This window comes from Lates calcarifer, linkage group LG12, assembly GCF_001640805.2.
Source record: "Lates calcarifer isolate ASB-BC8 linkage group LG12, TLL_Latcal_v3, whole genome shotgun sequence".
Taxonomy (NCBI): domain Eukaryota; kingdom Metazoa; phylum Chordata; class Actinopteri; family Centropomidae; genus Lates; species Lates calcarifer.
In genome coordinates, this window is record NC_066844.1 from 24,929,108 (window position 1) to 24,942,256 (window position 13,149).

Consider the following 13,149-nt stretch of genomic DNA (forward strand, 5'->3'; position numbering starts at 1 on the left):
TCTCAAGTTGTCCCTCTACCAGCTGCCATTGTACTTTCATCCAACTTTTTTGTAATAATAATGATAACTTAGGTTTATATAGTGCCTTTCCAGAAACCCAAGGACACAAATCAGTGATTACATTTGCTATAACAAGGTCATTTTCATTGGAATCTGCACAAACACCTACATTACACTATGTCAGAGAAAATCTCAGCTTTTATTAGGGGCTAAACATTTTGTTGGAGGGCCACTGTTTGCCTACCGCAACCATGTAATGTTATAGCTAAGCCTGGCCGTGCAATCTATTATGACAATAGCCGCTGGGTGGCAGTGATTGGTCCTGTAGCCTCGCGCACGTCGTACAACGAAGAAGAAGAAGCTTCGACTCCGCTGCAGCAACAGAAGAAGAAGAAGAAGAAGAAGACGAAGACGACGAAGGTCCGTCTCCATTTTTCATCAGTTTGTTGAAGCCATCGACGACCTAGGCGACAACTCTCCGCAGTATCGATACTGAGAACGAAGAACAAGCGAGGTGGGTCCTTAAAAATAATATTTACGCTGAAATATATTATCGGTGAAGTGTTGTGTATTTAAACCACCGCACATAAGCCGGGTTTTAACGTTAATGTTAGCCAAGATACGTTAGCCCCGATGCGGTCACTGGTTGAATGGTTTCTTTGGTTATAATAGTCTTTATCTCGCTAATTTAATCACAGCAACACCAACCTGATAATACGGCTGTTCCCTTGAGTTCCGTTGTTTATTTCAGTGCAGTCATTTACCGTACTCAAGTTATTTGTTTGTGTTGTGGCGTAGGTTCCTCAGGCCTGGTGATGGCTATAATTAGCGGGCCGCCCTTCTGTGGGCCAGCATTAGCAAGCACACCGCCCAGGGTTGCTCGCCCCAGGTCTGACAAATACAGCTGTATGCAGTCAAACATTAAATAACACACTTACCGACATACTGTATAAAGCATTAGTTTTAAGGGTCTATGCTCTCAAAAGTGCTCTAATTTAGAGTTGTGCAGTCAAAGTCTATTCTTTACCAGGTTTACTATTATGAATGGCCATGACCAAGTCAAAAGCGATGAATTCATCTAGCTTCATATAGTGATACAATCCTTCAATTTTGTCTCCAGATTAAAGACAGACTGCAGGCATGTGGGATGGGCCAGGGCAAGGACCACGGGGAGGACCACCCTTTCGGTAAACAAGCATCATTTTATCATGGGCATACATTCAACTTCAGTAGTAAGAAAAAAACATAATCTGTCCCGTTTCTGTACTTCTGTGTTTACCTGTGTTGTTTGCTAAGGGTGTGCAGCATGGTTAAAATCTGATATCATAGTACATGTTATTTTATAATGTGATATTATTATGATCGTTATAGTGAGGTACTCCTGAAATATTTTTTAGTTTTTAAATACCACTGCTGTATTACTTTGTTGTAAGCTTTGTTCTTTAGCTGTGCTCATGTCAAACAATTCAGTAGCCTAATATATTAATATATATTACAGTGGTGATCCTCGTGGAGAAATGTTTGGGGGCAGAGATCGTCCCATGCCTGATTACAGAGGCAGAGATGGGATGAACATGGGTTCCATGGGTCATATGGGCCCAAGACCTCTAGATCTACCTCCTATGGATATGAGGAGGATGGATGGGCCACCCATGAGGGGGCGTGATATGGACCCACGTGATATGCGAGGTAGAGAGCCAACCAGAGATTTCTTCAGACCTGGAGAAGAGCCAGACTTCAACCTTAGAAGGCAGTATGAAATTTCCATCAGAGACAAACTGATGAATTCCTCTGGTTTTCCGGGACAAGGCAGGAACTCAGTAGAAATGGGAGGGAGGGGTATGCCACCACGGGAACCAAACAGCAAGTTTATGGACATGGGGGACAGAGAGTCATTTCATTACAACGTGCCTCGGTTTAACAATCCTAACATGGATGGAAGAAGAGGGTTTCCTGCGGACCGAATGGAGCGAAATGATGGATTTAGGGACATGCGAGACCGGCCCCCGATGGGCATGGGCGACAGCAATCGCTATGATATGGACTTACCTCCGCGTGACAGGAGAATGATGGACACTGACAGAAGGGGAGGGCCACCTTTCAATCCAAGAGGTAGATTTGATTCCGATATGGATTTCAGGAATCGCCCTGGACCATCATCTGACTTTAGAGGTAGAGACCGATCACCCTTAAGATTTGGAAACAGTGATGTCCCTCCAGTGGACAGGGCGAGGTCAGACATACCTCCAGATGTCGGTGGCCCTCAAAGATCAGAGTTTATGGGTGCAGAAAACACACTCAGAGAGAGAGATTATCCAGGTTCAAGTGGCAGTCCCCTAATGGACTATCGGAGTGGTGAAGAGATGACTCTTGCAGAAGAATGGAAGAACCGTCGAAAGGACAAAAACCCTTTCTTAAACATGGGGAAAGGAATGGGAGGTGTTCCTGAACCTGGCTTCCCTGTAGGTTTTGGCCGAGATGTGAATGTTAGAGATACGCCACCGTTTCAGGAAAGGGATCGGCCACCAGTTGAATTCCCAAGGAAAGATGTTGGCTTTCCTCATGGTGACCGCTTTCCCACTATTGACCTACCCCCAATTGGCAGCAAAGGTCCACAGGACCATCCACCTCCAGAAATAAATCCCCTTACTGGTCCTCTCGGTAGAGAGAATGAGACTAAACACTGGCTTGGAGAAAGGGACCCGAAGCATAGTCAGAATAAGCCGCATTGTGACGAAAGGCCCCCCTACCATCAAGAGAAGAACCAGCCTGCACATGAGCCAAATGATTGTTTTAAAGGGATGAAAGATATCCCGCACAGTCAGGGACCTGCCAGGGGTAAGATGGGGGTGGAACGTGATTTCCAAAGCAGCAGCACTGTACAGGCGAAAGACCAAGACTACAGGGACATTGATTACAGAACAGGGTCTGGGAGGGCTTTTGATTACAAACACGAGGAACTACGGGCACCAGAGAAACTCATCAAAGACTCCAAACCAATCACACCTTCAAAGTTTAGTGAGTCTGGTTCTCAGGTGTGTGTTTTTATTCTGCTAGTTTTTATATAAAAATTATATTTGTATTTATAACGTCTTGTTGTTTTATAACTATAATATGAATTGAAATTTCTATGAAAGGATCAAGACTACAGGAGTGCATCAGTGGAGGATAAAGTTTCCAATACAGTATCCATAATTGGTATTCCAAAGACTGCCACAATGGAGCAGGTAATTAACAAACAGAAAAACAACTTTGTGTTAATTATTATGGTTACTAGAGTGTGTATTGATAGTAATAACTTAACTCACTCAGTTTGCTGTTTTGTTTTGTAGATTCTTGGTGCCTTTGCAGTCCGTGATGGTGTGCCAGTGCAGGGGATGAAAATCAAAAATGTTGTGCCAGGTAAGAATAAGGATTAAGATTTTCAAACTGTTTGGGGCAGTCGATCGCTAACATGTCCCTCGACATTTCGCTTTTTACGACATTCGAAACTCCGCATTCTTTCTTTTTTATGATCTCGGTTGCTTTTGTTGTTGCTGGTCTGTGTGAACTTGCTCAGAGAAAAGGGGGTGGGGGCTCTGTTATGCCATCCTTTTTCAAGTCTGAGGATATGGGGATCATTGTCAGCAAGTAGAGAATTTACCAAGGATTCAATATTAGGAGCTTCGGAGAGTGATATTCAGTGTCACTCACAAAAGATCTGTGACACGTGACTCACTGAATATGTCCTTCAGTTTACCTAAGTTCTCTGAAAAAAAAGAGTGTCAACAAACCTGAAATGGTAACCGCTTTGGTAGTGCTTTGGTCATCCTGGTGATCTTAACATCTGCTTTAGAGTGAAAGTTTTCCTCAATGGATCGCAATACATGTGGATATACATGATGCCAAGCCTTTTGTGAAGATTAATGTGTCTCAAAGGCCTTTTACTTTGTAGAAATTTCAAAACCTCATCACAGAAAAAGATATTAGGTGCCTTATTTCATTTGACTTAAACATAAGTAGTAAATTTTCCGTCTCCATGGTGCACACTATGCAGCCGTTGACTGCCACTGGTCTGGAATATCTGTCTTTTAAGGCTTGGCTCTATCAGAGCCTTTCAAGGCAAAGTTTGATGTCAGTCATCAGAAGACTGAAAAGAAAAAAGAATAAACAAAATGTGTGTTTTCCTGAAAAGGTATGTGTGTCAGTAAAGGTGTAAAAATTCGCTCACACTAATCTCGATGTTTACACGAACTGCTGTCTTTTATGTTTCAGTGGGTGACTGTCATTACTGGCATTGACTAACAAAAACCCATCTGTATTTCAAATGCTGTCCCCAGGTTACAGCTACGATACGGCCTATGTGGAGTTTTTAAACCTCGAGGATGCAGTCTACTTCATGGAGTCCAACAAGGTGGCCCATCCTCGTCACTCTACGAAGGCCATCTCTCCCATCAGGATTACGAGGGGTTGAGAGGGCATTTAGTAGATGGGGGAGGGAGAAAACCTGGGAACCTGGGGTTGCTATGATTTTTAGTCAACTTACTTTGGTTAAGGAGATGAACATGTCAGTTATTAACATTTTTAGATACAAATATCTCAAGTTAGTCCTTATAGTCCTTCCATTAATGTAAGGACTATGCATTAATAAAGTATAAGTGCATATTCACAAAGCTATGGTAGTATTTGAGCTTACTTGTTTAACACTTAAAAGAAAGGAAAAAATATATACAAAATTTGCAACTGTTTATGTGCATAGGTAGACATAAAAGAGGTTTCCCCCCTCAGTGTTTACTAGCCCTCCTAGCCTTAAATTTTCAAAATCAATCCCAAAATGACTCACCCTGGAGTGAATTTAACCAGAAGAAACAGATGTTTAGGGAGTCAAATAAGTTCTCACATTTGGAGTTTCTAACACATACAAGGTTTCAACATTAAGGCAAGATTTAATGATGATATTGACAGTGAAGTTTCTGTACTCAGCCGCTATTTTTTGTGTTGTGATTTAGACGTTCGACCGCGTTGGCGACTGCGGAACTTTTATGTTTGTGTGTTTGGTTTCCTCTTTGCGCGCCTTGTGAAGAAGTTTCTGTTGTTTTGGAACCCAGTTCAGATTTCACTTCTTTCCTTACCACTGCCTTAGCAGGCCTACGGGTCTAAAACAGGCCTGCAGTAAAACAACACAGGGGGCTGGTTGGTGGGGAGTAGTGTTGTTTCCGGTAACAGTGGGACATGAAATAGGATCCAGGATTCCTGTTTTGAGAAACAGTTCGAAGGCCTAGTGACGGCACAGTGGTCTAGGTGGCGTAATACGCTGACAAGAGTTTTAAAAGCCTTTGTCAGAGTATTAAGTCATGATGATTATTATACGGTAGAAGCACTGTGTTCAAATTCCAAATTAATCTACCAGGAATGTTCACATAATTAATTGGCCACTGTTGCACCTTGCCAGAAGATGACTCATTGTTTGCCTGCAAAAGTTGAGCTAGGTACAACTTTCTTGCTGGAATCCCCACTGTGTTGCTTGACTGATAGACCAGTCTACATTTCTTCTGATGGCTTTTAGCTACGCTGCCAGCATGGCTCTGTGGATGGCAGTGCCAGTTGGTCTTTGAAGTTGGTTGCGCCATCGCTTTGGTGCAGGCTGAACTATCTCACCAAATATTGGATGCATTTCCATGAAAGTTTGTACAGGCAGTTCATGGTGCCAAGAGGAAGAGGCCTGCTCACTTGGCACTCCCTTTTCAGGGCCATTATGAGGTTGATCCTTTTGATTTTTATTGAAATGTCTCATCAACTATTGAATGGATTGTTATTAAATTTGGCATAGATATTCATAGTGCCCTGAGGATGAATCCTAATATCTTTGGTGATCCCCTGACTTGTCTTTTTGGGCCATCAGCCAGTTAAAAATTTAACTTAACCAGTGAAGTATTTCTGCATCTACTTAATGAGTTGGTACATATTTTGATCTTTAGATGTCCATATATTCACAACTATTTACCAATATTAATAACTTTGGCGATCCCCTGACCTTGAGGCTGACAATTGTGGTTCAGATTACCTATAATTTAGGTAATCCTCTGACTTTTCTTCTCGTGCCATCATGAGGTCAAAATTTCAACTTGTCTAATACTTGGTTCTCTGGTCCAACGCTTTGATTTTCTTTACAATGAGCATTACTGCTTCACAAAACTTCTAGCATGGCTGCGACTCTGTCTTGTTATCTTCAATTCTTTTGCCAGTTCAAGGCATTGTCAGTCATCTGTGACTCTTCCCAGGCAGTGCATGTCCTCCCAATGGTATTCTCTTGAACTTGTCTGTGAATTTTTGCCATTGGGATTTCAACTCCTTTGGATTTCTTTGAGCAATTTGCAAATGAACTTCTCATCTCGAGACCATAAACACAGTCAGCACTGGCCAGGATTGCTTTACTTTGATCATATATTAAAATTTTGGAGAAGCACCTCATCTTTTTGTTGAAGGGATCAGTTGGATTGTTGAGTATGTTTGGCTTTGCTCTTTGTATTGGTAGAATTTTCACTACTACTAATTTTTTGTGTACATTCTGCCACTTGTGATAGGTCTGTATAAAAACAAGATGATGCAATTAGCTGTGTGATTAGCAATTAATCATCAATGATTTTAATGCCTACCATGAGAGGTAAAAGATTGCTTTAGCTTTGGTTTTTTGAAACGTATGGAGACCAAGATAGCAGATGTATGTGTGGGGAATGAGCACTTGTATGGTTTTGATAGTTAATTCCATTTTTGCAAATGAGATCTTCGGAATTGCACAGGATACATCGGAATTTACTGCAATACTGCCAATTAGCAGGGTACATTTATTAATCCTGGTTTAGGAAATGGGGTATTTACAATGGCATTGTTTGGTTCATACACCTTACCTGCTGAGCGTGGTTCTCATTCGCACTTCAACAGTCTGTTGTTTTCTTTTGGATATTTTTCATTCTGGATATTGGTCTTCCTTGTACAAGAGTCACAAGTATTTGCAATAGAGCTGATTGAAAAGAAAATCAATCAGCAACTATTTAAATGACTGATTAATCGTTTCAGAAATTTTTTGAGCAAAAATGTCAAACATTCCCTAGTTCCAGCTCTTTCATTTATGGAGGTTTGCTGCTTTTCTTTGTCTTGTGTGATAGTGAACTGGGCCTCTGGGGGGTTTTGGTCAGACAAAATAAGCAATATCAGGATTTCACCTTCGGCATTAGAAAACTGTGATGGGTATCTTTCATTATTTTCTGACATTTCTTGTTTTTGGCAGACTAGTTGGTAGATTAATAGATAATGAAAATAATCCTTAGCTGCAGCCCAAATTTGTAATTCCCTCGAAACTTTTTAATAAAGTATGGGGGCAAATGGCCTGTGTGAAGCATGGTCCTGGACCTGGGCTTTGCACACTACCATAAGTGCTGGCCTATTTTGTCCTCAGCAGTGAAGAGGAGGGCTAAACCTGCCACAGTGCATGTTGGGTGTCATTGACATTATTTTAGGTTTGAGTAACCAGTGTAATGTAATGCCGATTGATTTTTTTTTTTTCCTGTTCTTCTTTCAGGGATCCCTAAAGGTTGGCACTAGAACAGCTACCATGAAATTCATCCAGCCAGAGGACTGTGAAAGAGGTGTTCATGTAAGTATATGAGTAACTGTTGGGGCACAATTAAAGGCACTATAAAAACAAAATTGCCTACATTATAACAGCTCTCATTATAGTAGCAGTAGTTGTAAATTAGAAGGGTGGATTGAACGTGACTAGAAAACAAGAAGGCTTCTCATTTGAATTAAATAATGCACTTATAACTGCACTTTAAAAAAAAAAAAAGGAAAAACAGAAATTAAGGCTCTAATAATTGCCTGTCTTAGATAATGGCCTTGAGCTGAAGTAAATAAAGGGCCCAACCAGTATTTGAGAATGTCTGGTGTTCTACATCCGTCAACTGTATTGTTTACCCCACCATAGTTTAAAAATAATTAAAAGTTTCTTCTTTCTCTTCTTCTGTCCTGTCTCTGTGAATTAGGAATCAGATCACAAAGTACCTCAACTCCAGGATCCCCAGTTGCCCAGACCAGATGGACCTTCAGAAGAGTTGAAGACAAACCAGAATGGATCCAAACCAAAGGGTCCTCTGGAGCCAATGTCCCACAGCCTGTTGCAGCGTAGCTCTGACCTGACTCCAGAGGCATGGCAGCAGCAGGTGGACCAACAGCTCCAACAGCAAGAGGCTGAGCAGCAGGCGGAGTCTTGGGGCAACCGCAACCCTCCTCATCACAGCTCACACCAATCTGACTCAGTCTTTAAAGACAGTAAAAGTATGTTGACTTAAGCTCCTGGTTCTTTTCGTCTTGTAGCCATAAATGCTAGCAATTTGTGGACATATTTGTTCATTTATGTGCTATTGTATATAAGAACTGAATTGAGTTAACATTTTTTCCTTTTGTCACTGTAAAGCCATGATTATAAAGAATGTGAAGCCCACCACCACAGTAGAGACTATCCTGAAAGCCCTGGATCCCTTTGCATATCTGGATGAGAGAAATGTCCGGCTGGTCAAGGCCAAGCCACCCGGAGCAAAATGCTTCTGCTTTGTTGACATGGACTCCCATGAGGTATATAAAAATAATTATGAACCCAGTTTGCTGTTATTTAAAATCTCATGTTCTTAGGTCAAGTCTTTCCCTATGTTTTTCAAGCACTTGTCATTTTGTCTCATTTTGTAGCAAGTGACACGTCTGGTTGAGCTCCTCACTAAACCCAGACCCCTTTATATTGATGGAGTCAGAGTTTATGCTGAGGTTGCAAAACCCCTGAAGAACCAAAAGTAAGACGCCATGTTGCAAGGATTTTTTTCATCCTGTCAAGTCAAGAAATCCCATCTCACGTGTTCCTGTCTTTTTCAGTTTCAGAAGAGATTTTGATAAACCAAACAGTTCTATCCTTGGGTATCCACCTGAGGCCAGTATGATGGTGGTAAGTTCTGCCTTTCAAAATTACTGAAAAGATGACAATGGTAAGAGCTCTCAGATGACCGGTTTCTTTTTTGCTGTGGTATTTCAGCAACCGCAGTACCCACAACCTCCGCAGTACTTGCAGCCTCTGCAGCCACCTGCTGTTGCTCCTGCTGGAATGCCAGGTTAGACCTCATCAAACACACTCTAGTATCTACTCTCTCCATGTACTGTTAGGTAAGAAAAGTTAATAAACAGCATAAAATAGTCTTGATTAATCTCACATTTTTTTCACCAGGTGATTTGTTGACTGGCTCTAATCCCTCTTTGTCATCAGACCCCACCATTAGCCAGGTAGGTTGTGAAGCAAGAAGCAAAAATGTAGATATCTTGTCTCAAAGTTTGGCAGTTAACTGGACATCTCCTTTAACACCTCATAGGGAGTTGGCTACTGTGAGACTCCAACTGTGGATCCTTCATTCCACGCTGGTGGACCTCATGTGCCCGCAGAATCAGCTGGGATGACCGCCGCCGTAGACGCATCACAGGCCTATATCTATGGTAAGAAACATATCAAGTGTTTAAACCCAAAAAAGTGTTAGATCACTTTTTGTCACTATTGTCACTACATTGTCGTAAATGGACAGTTAAAAGTGGCAGTTTTGGAACATAAGCTCTCACCATAAATGGTCACACAATTAGCTTTATTTCTCAAATGAGTAGGATGTACCACAAAGTACCACAATTATCATAAACACAATGTCTGTGCACCTATCTTTGTCATAATCTACTTTGACATGTCAGTGTTCTTAATATCTCCATTTGATAATCATATCTATTTGTCCTCATTCCTCCAGGCTCTGAGACTCCAGACATGACCAACTACTTGTATGATGCCACGTCAGGCTTCTACTACGATCCTGAGACAACACTGTACTACGACCCTAACTCTAGGGTGAGAAAACAAGGACAACATGATGTTGCATATAAAATGCAATGCACGTACTGCAGTCAATAACTAATACTAATACACATCTATTTAGAAGTAATCATAAAATTCACAATAGTTCATGTAAGATGTAGATGATTTTTGAATGATTTCCTCTAGCCATCATAAATGTGTCTTGAATAATCTCGAATAAACATTTCTGTTTTTTGTCATTGTGTCTAGTATTTCTACAATGCTCAAACCCAGGAGTACATGTACTGGGACACAGTGTCAAAGACCTACATCCCAGTTCCAGGAGGGAACTCTGCAGAGACCCAGCCTATGGCCATGACGGCTGAAGACCAGGCCATTCTTTCTAACCCAGCAGCAGATGCTCCCCTGGAGATGAAGAAACCATCACTGCCTCCCCACCCTGCAGCAGTTGCGGCCGGGGCTCACATGTCTGCTGCAGAGCCTACTTCCACCACAACTCCGGAGAAGAAAGAAGATGACGACTCCACTAAAAAGGACAAAGAGAAGGATATCAAAGAGGAGAAGCCGAGAAGTCTTGCTGCCGTCAAGGTAGCACTTCATTTAAAATGGCAGTGCACAAAATGTGACATACAGATGTTTAAGGGGCAGGTAGTTCAGTGCTTTGTTGCTGTCTGCAGATCATGAAAGATATGGAGCGCTGGGCAAAGATCCAGAATCGTCAAAAGGAAAGTGTCCGTGCCCCGTCACCGGTGCTGAAGAGTGGAATGGACGATGATAAGAGGCAGTCTAAGTCGGCTGACGCTGGTTTCGCTATCTTTGAGAGGAAGGTTAGGGACCCACTTCCAACAGTACATGGATTTTTACCGTGATTATAGATATAAAAAGTTTTAATTTCTGCAATGTTTTCATTCTTGTTTATTCTATTTCTTGTCTATATCCTTAGATCTCAGGTGGAGATGATCTTTTTAAGAAGCCCCTCGCTCCCCCAAAGAAAGATGAGAAGTCAAAGGTATGAATCCTCCCCACAGTAAACTCTGCATATGTCATATACTAACTGCATGGCATTATACCTTCTACATCACTCACTTTGTGTGTATTCCTCTGTAAAGTAAGGAAACAAAGGAAGTCTGGTTGAAATCGCTGTTTTTGAACATTTGTCTGGTTTATTTCTCAGCGTCCAATGGGCTCCCTGGGTCTGCTGGCATCAGACTATGCAGCTGGAAGTGATGAGGAGGTGGAGGAGGATAAGGAGGAGGCAGCTAAAAGCAGTCAAGGCAGCCACTCTGAAGACAAGGACGACAAACTGACAGACTGGAAGAAAATGGCCTGTCTGCTGTGTAGGAGACAGTTCCCCAACAAGGACGCTCTGATACGCCACCAGCAGCTTTCCGACCTGCATAAAGTACTACCTATTAACCTCTTTATCAACAGTAGTTGACCGTTACCTTGTAAATACAGCCTCTAATACCCGGTGTATTGTCTCAACAGCAAAATATGGAGATCCACCTCAAGATCAAGAGGTCAAAGAAGGAGTTAGAGGCACTAGAGAACCAGGAAAAAGAAGTGAGTGAAAAATATGGGAGTGGTAAAGATATGCTGAGTAGAGTTTCATGTCGTTGGTTGATGGCTAAATATGGAATGTGTCCACCACAGCTCAATGCTAGAGAAGCTTCCAGATCACCAGAACAGAAAAGAAGAAAACACCATCACCAACAGCCGCAGCACCACAATTCCTGGGCTGGAAGTTCCAGGTAGGTGTACTTAAACTCAGTGCTTTGTTCACATGAGAAAAATGGGGAAACAAAGCAGCAACTAAATGGGGTTATTCAGGATATTTCACTTTGGATACTGCCTAACATACTTCTCTCTGCTTAGGGAGATGAATAAAGTCAGTGAGAGGCCTGGTTTAGGGGCTGAACCTGTCCCGGTAGGTGTGAAGCTTTATTTTATTAACTGATATCATGTGGTGGCTTATGTTTGTTTGTTAAACTTTTAATTGTGCTTGTGTCTTAAGCAGAGGAAAAAGAAAGAGCCTGTGGTTTGGGACCATGCCACCTACAAACAAGCAGTACGCAAGGCCATGTTCGCACGGTTCAAGGAACTAGAGTGATCTCATCTGAACACATCCTCACTTTGATATGTGAAGTGTTTAAAGACATGCTTGTCCACCTTGGCATGAGAAATCCCTTTGACTGTCGTTACTGTTTCTCTGCCTTGGACATTATGAACACTGCAGAGCCACAGTTGTCTACACTGAGATGACGTGACTAATTATGTGCCCCAACACCACGTTACATGGGTACAGTGGAGCTTAAAAAAAGATCCAAAACAAGAACTATTTGACATCCTTAGAGATGGCTGTACAGAAATTGTTAATTCATGCTGTTAATTTGAGTATTTTCATTTTATGTGGCCTGTATGTGGAATTGTAAAATGTGTCCAGACTGTCTTTTTTTTTTTTTTTTTTTTAAATGAAGGTATCACACTGGCCACAGTCACATTTTGTTTTAAAACGGAACGATTTTTACATTTTCATTTCCATGGGTTGGAATTGCTCTTATATGTGCATATTTTTTAAGTAAAAACTAAATATTATGGATAACCATTCTGCTTCAAATGTTTATTTTGCTTGTGTTTTAATTGTGCCTGGTTTAAGTTGATATCTACAGTGTGTCCATCTTGTGGCCACTAGATGGCAGCGTTGCTTTGCACTGATGTGAGGCATTCTAGTAAGACTGCTGAATCAGACCATCAGTATTAATATGGTGTGTTTACCAAGCAAAAGGAAAAAAAGATAACACTTAAATAATTATATACTTGTAATTAGAGTCTGGTCCCAAGGATATCACTAAAGTGGCATTTCCAACTTGCTTTATGCATTTTCTGCCTTTGACAGCGATTTCAGTGCTTAGCAGATGCAGTTTTAATGCTCCTCAGTTGTGGACTGCAGGGGTTAGAACATGAAGCCTTCCTCTGACCTTTACTGCTATGAAGGAACCAGCCCTCGCCCTCCCCTCTGGCCATGGCTCAATGAATGTAGAGGATTGCATGGGCTTAACATACAAGGCATACTAGCTCCTCTGAGAGCAGTAACAAGAACACTGGGGAGCCTGAGGAGCTGCAGTCAATGACAAACAGCAGAGACGGTGCAGAAAGGCAGCAGGGAGGGAGCCGACACCTTTTGTGCGAGAAGTGATTGTAGCTTCCTACTGCGTGCTTGCTTTTTGGACAGTAACTTCATGAGGAAACTGAGGCCTGAACAGGTAGCTTAGCGTTGT

The 13,149-nt window shown here is 41.8% G+C and overlaps 1 protein-coding gene across 2 annotated transcripts; it reads left to right on the forward strand.

The window, feature by feature from the left end:
* The first annotated feature begins 356 nt into the window (after nucleotides 1–356).
* LOC108889993 (RNA-binding protein 6) lies at nucleotides 357–12,476 on the forward strand. Of its 2 annotated transcripts, none has more exons than XM_018686722.2 (23): nucleotides 357–514; nucleotides 1,121–1,187; nucleotides 1,499–3,035; nucleotides 3,138–3,227; nucleotides 3,333–3,402; nucleotides 4,320–4,393; nucleotides 7,559–7,633; nucleotides 8,022–8,313; nucleotides 8,453–8,610; nucleotides 8,722–8,822; nucleotides 8,902–8,971; nucleotides 9,059–9,134; nucleotides 9,248–9,303; nucleotides 9,390–9,510; nucleotides 9,807–9,904; nucleotides 10,121–10,459; nucleotides 10,549–10,698; nucleotides 10,815–10,880; nucleotides 11,046–11,273; nucleotides 11,360–11,434; nucleotides 11,525–11,622; nucleotides 11,747–11,798; nucleotides 11,886–12,476. In XM_018686722.2, the coding sequence occupies exons 2-23, from the start codon at nucleotides 1,141–1,143 to the stop codon at nucleotides 11,979–11,981; spliced, it is 3,969 nt and encodes a 1,322-aa protein (XP_018542238.1). In that variant the 5' UTR covers nucleotides 357–514; nucleotides 1,121–1,140; the 3' UTR covers nucleotides 11,982–12,476. The 2 variants fall into 2 exon arrangements, with proteins under 2 accessions (XP_018542238.1, XP_018542239.1); XM_018686723.2 differs by having other exon boundaries at nucleotides 11,889–12,476.
* Nucleotides 12,477–13,149: the final 673 nt, after the last annotated feature.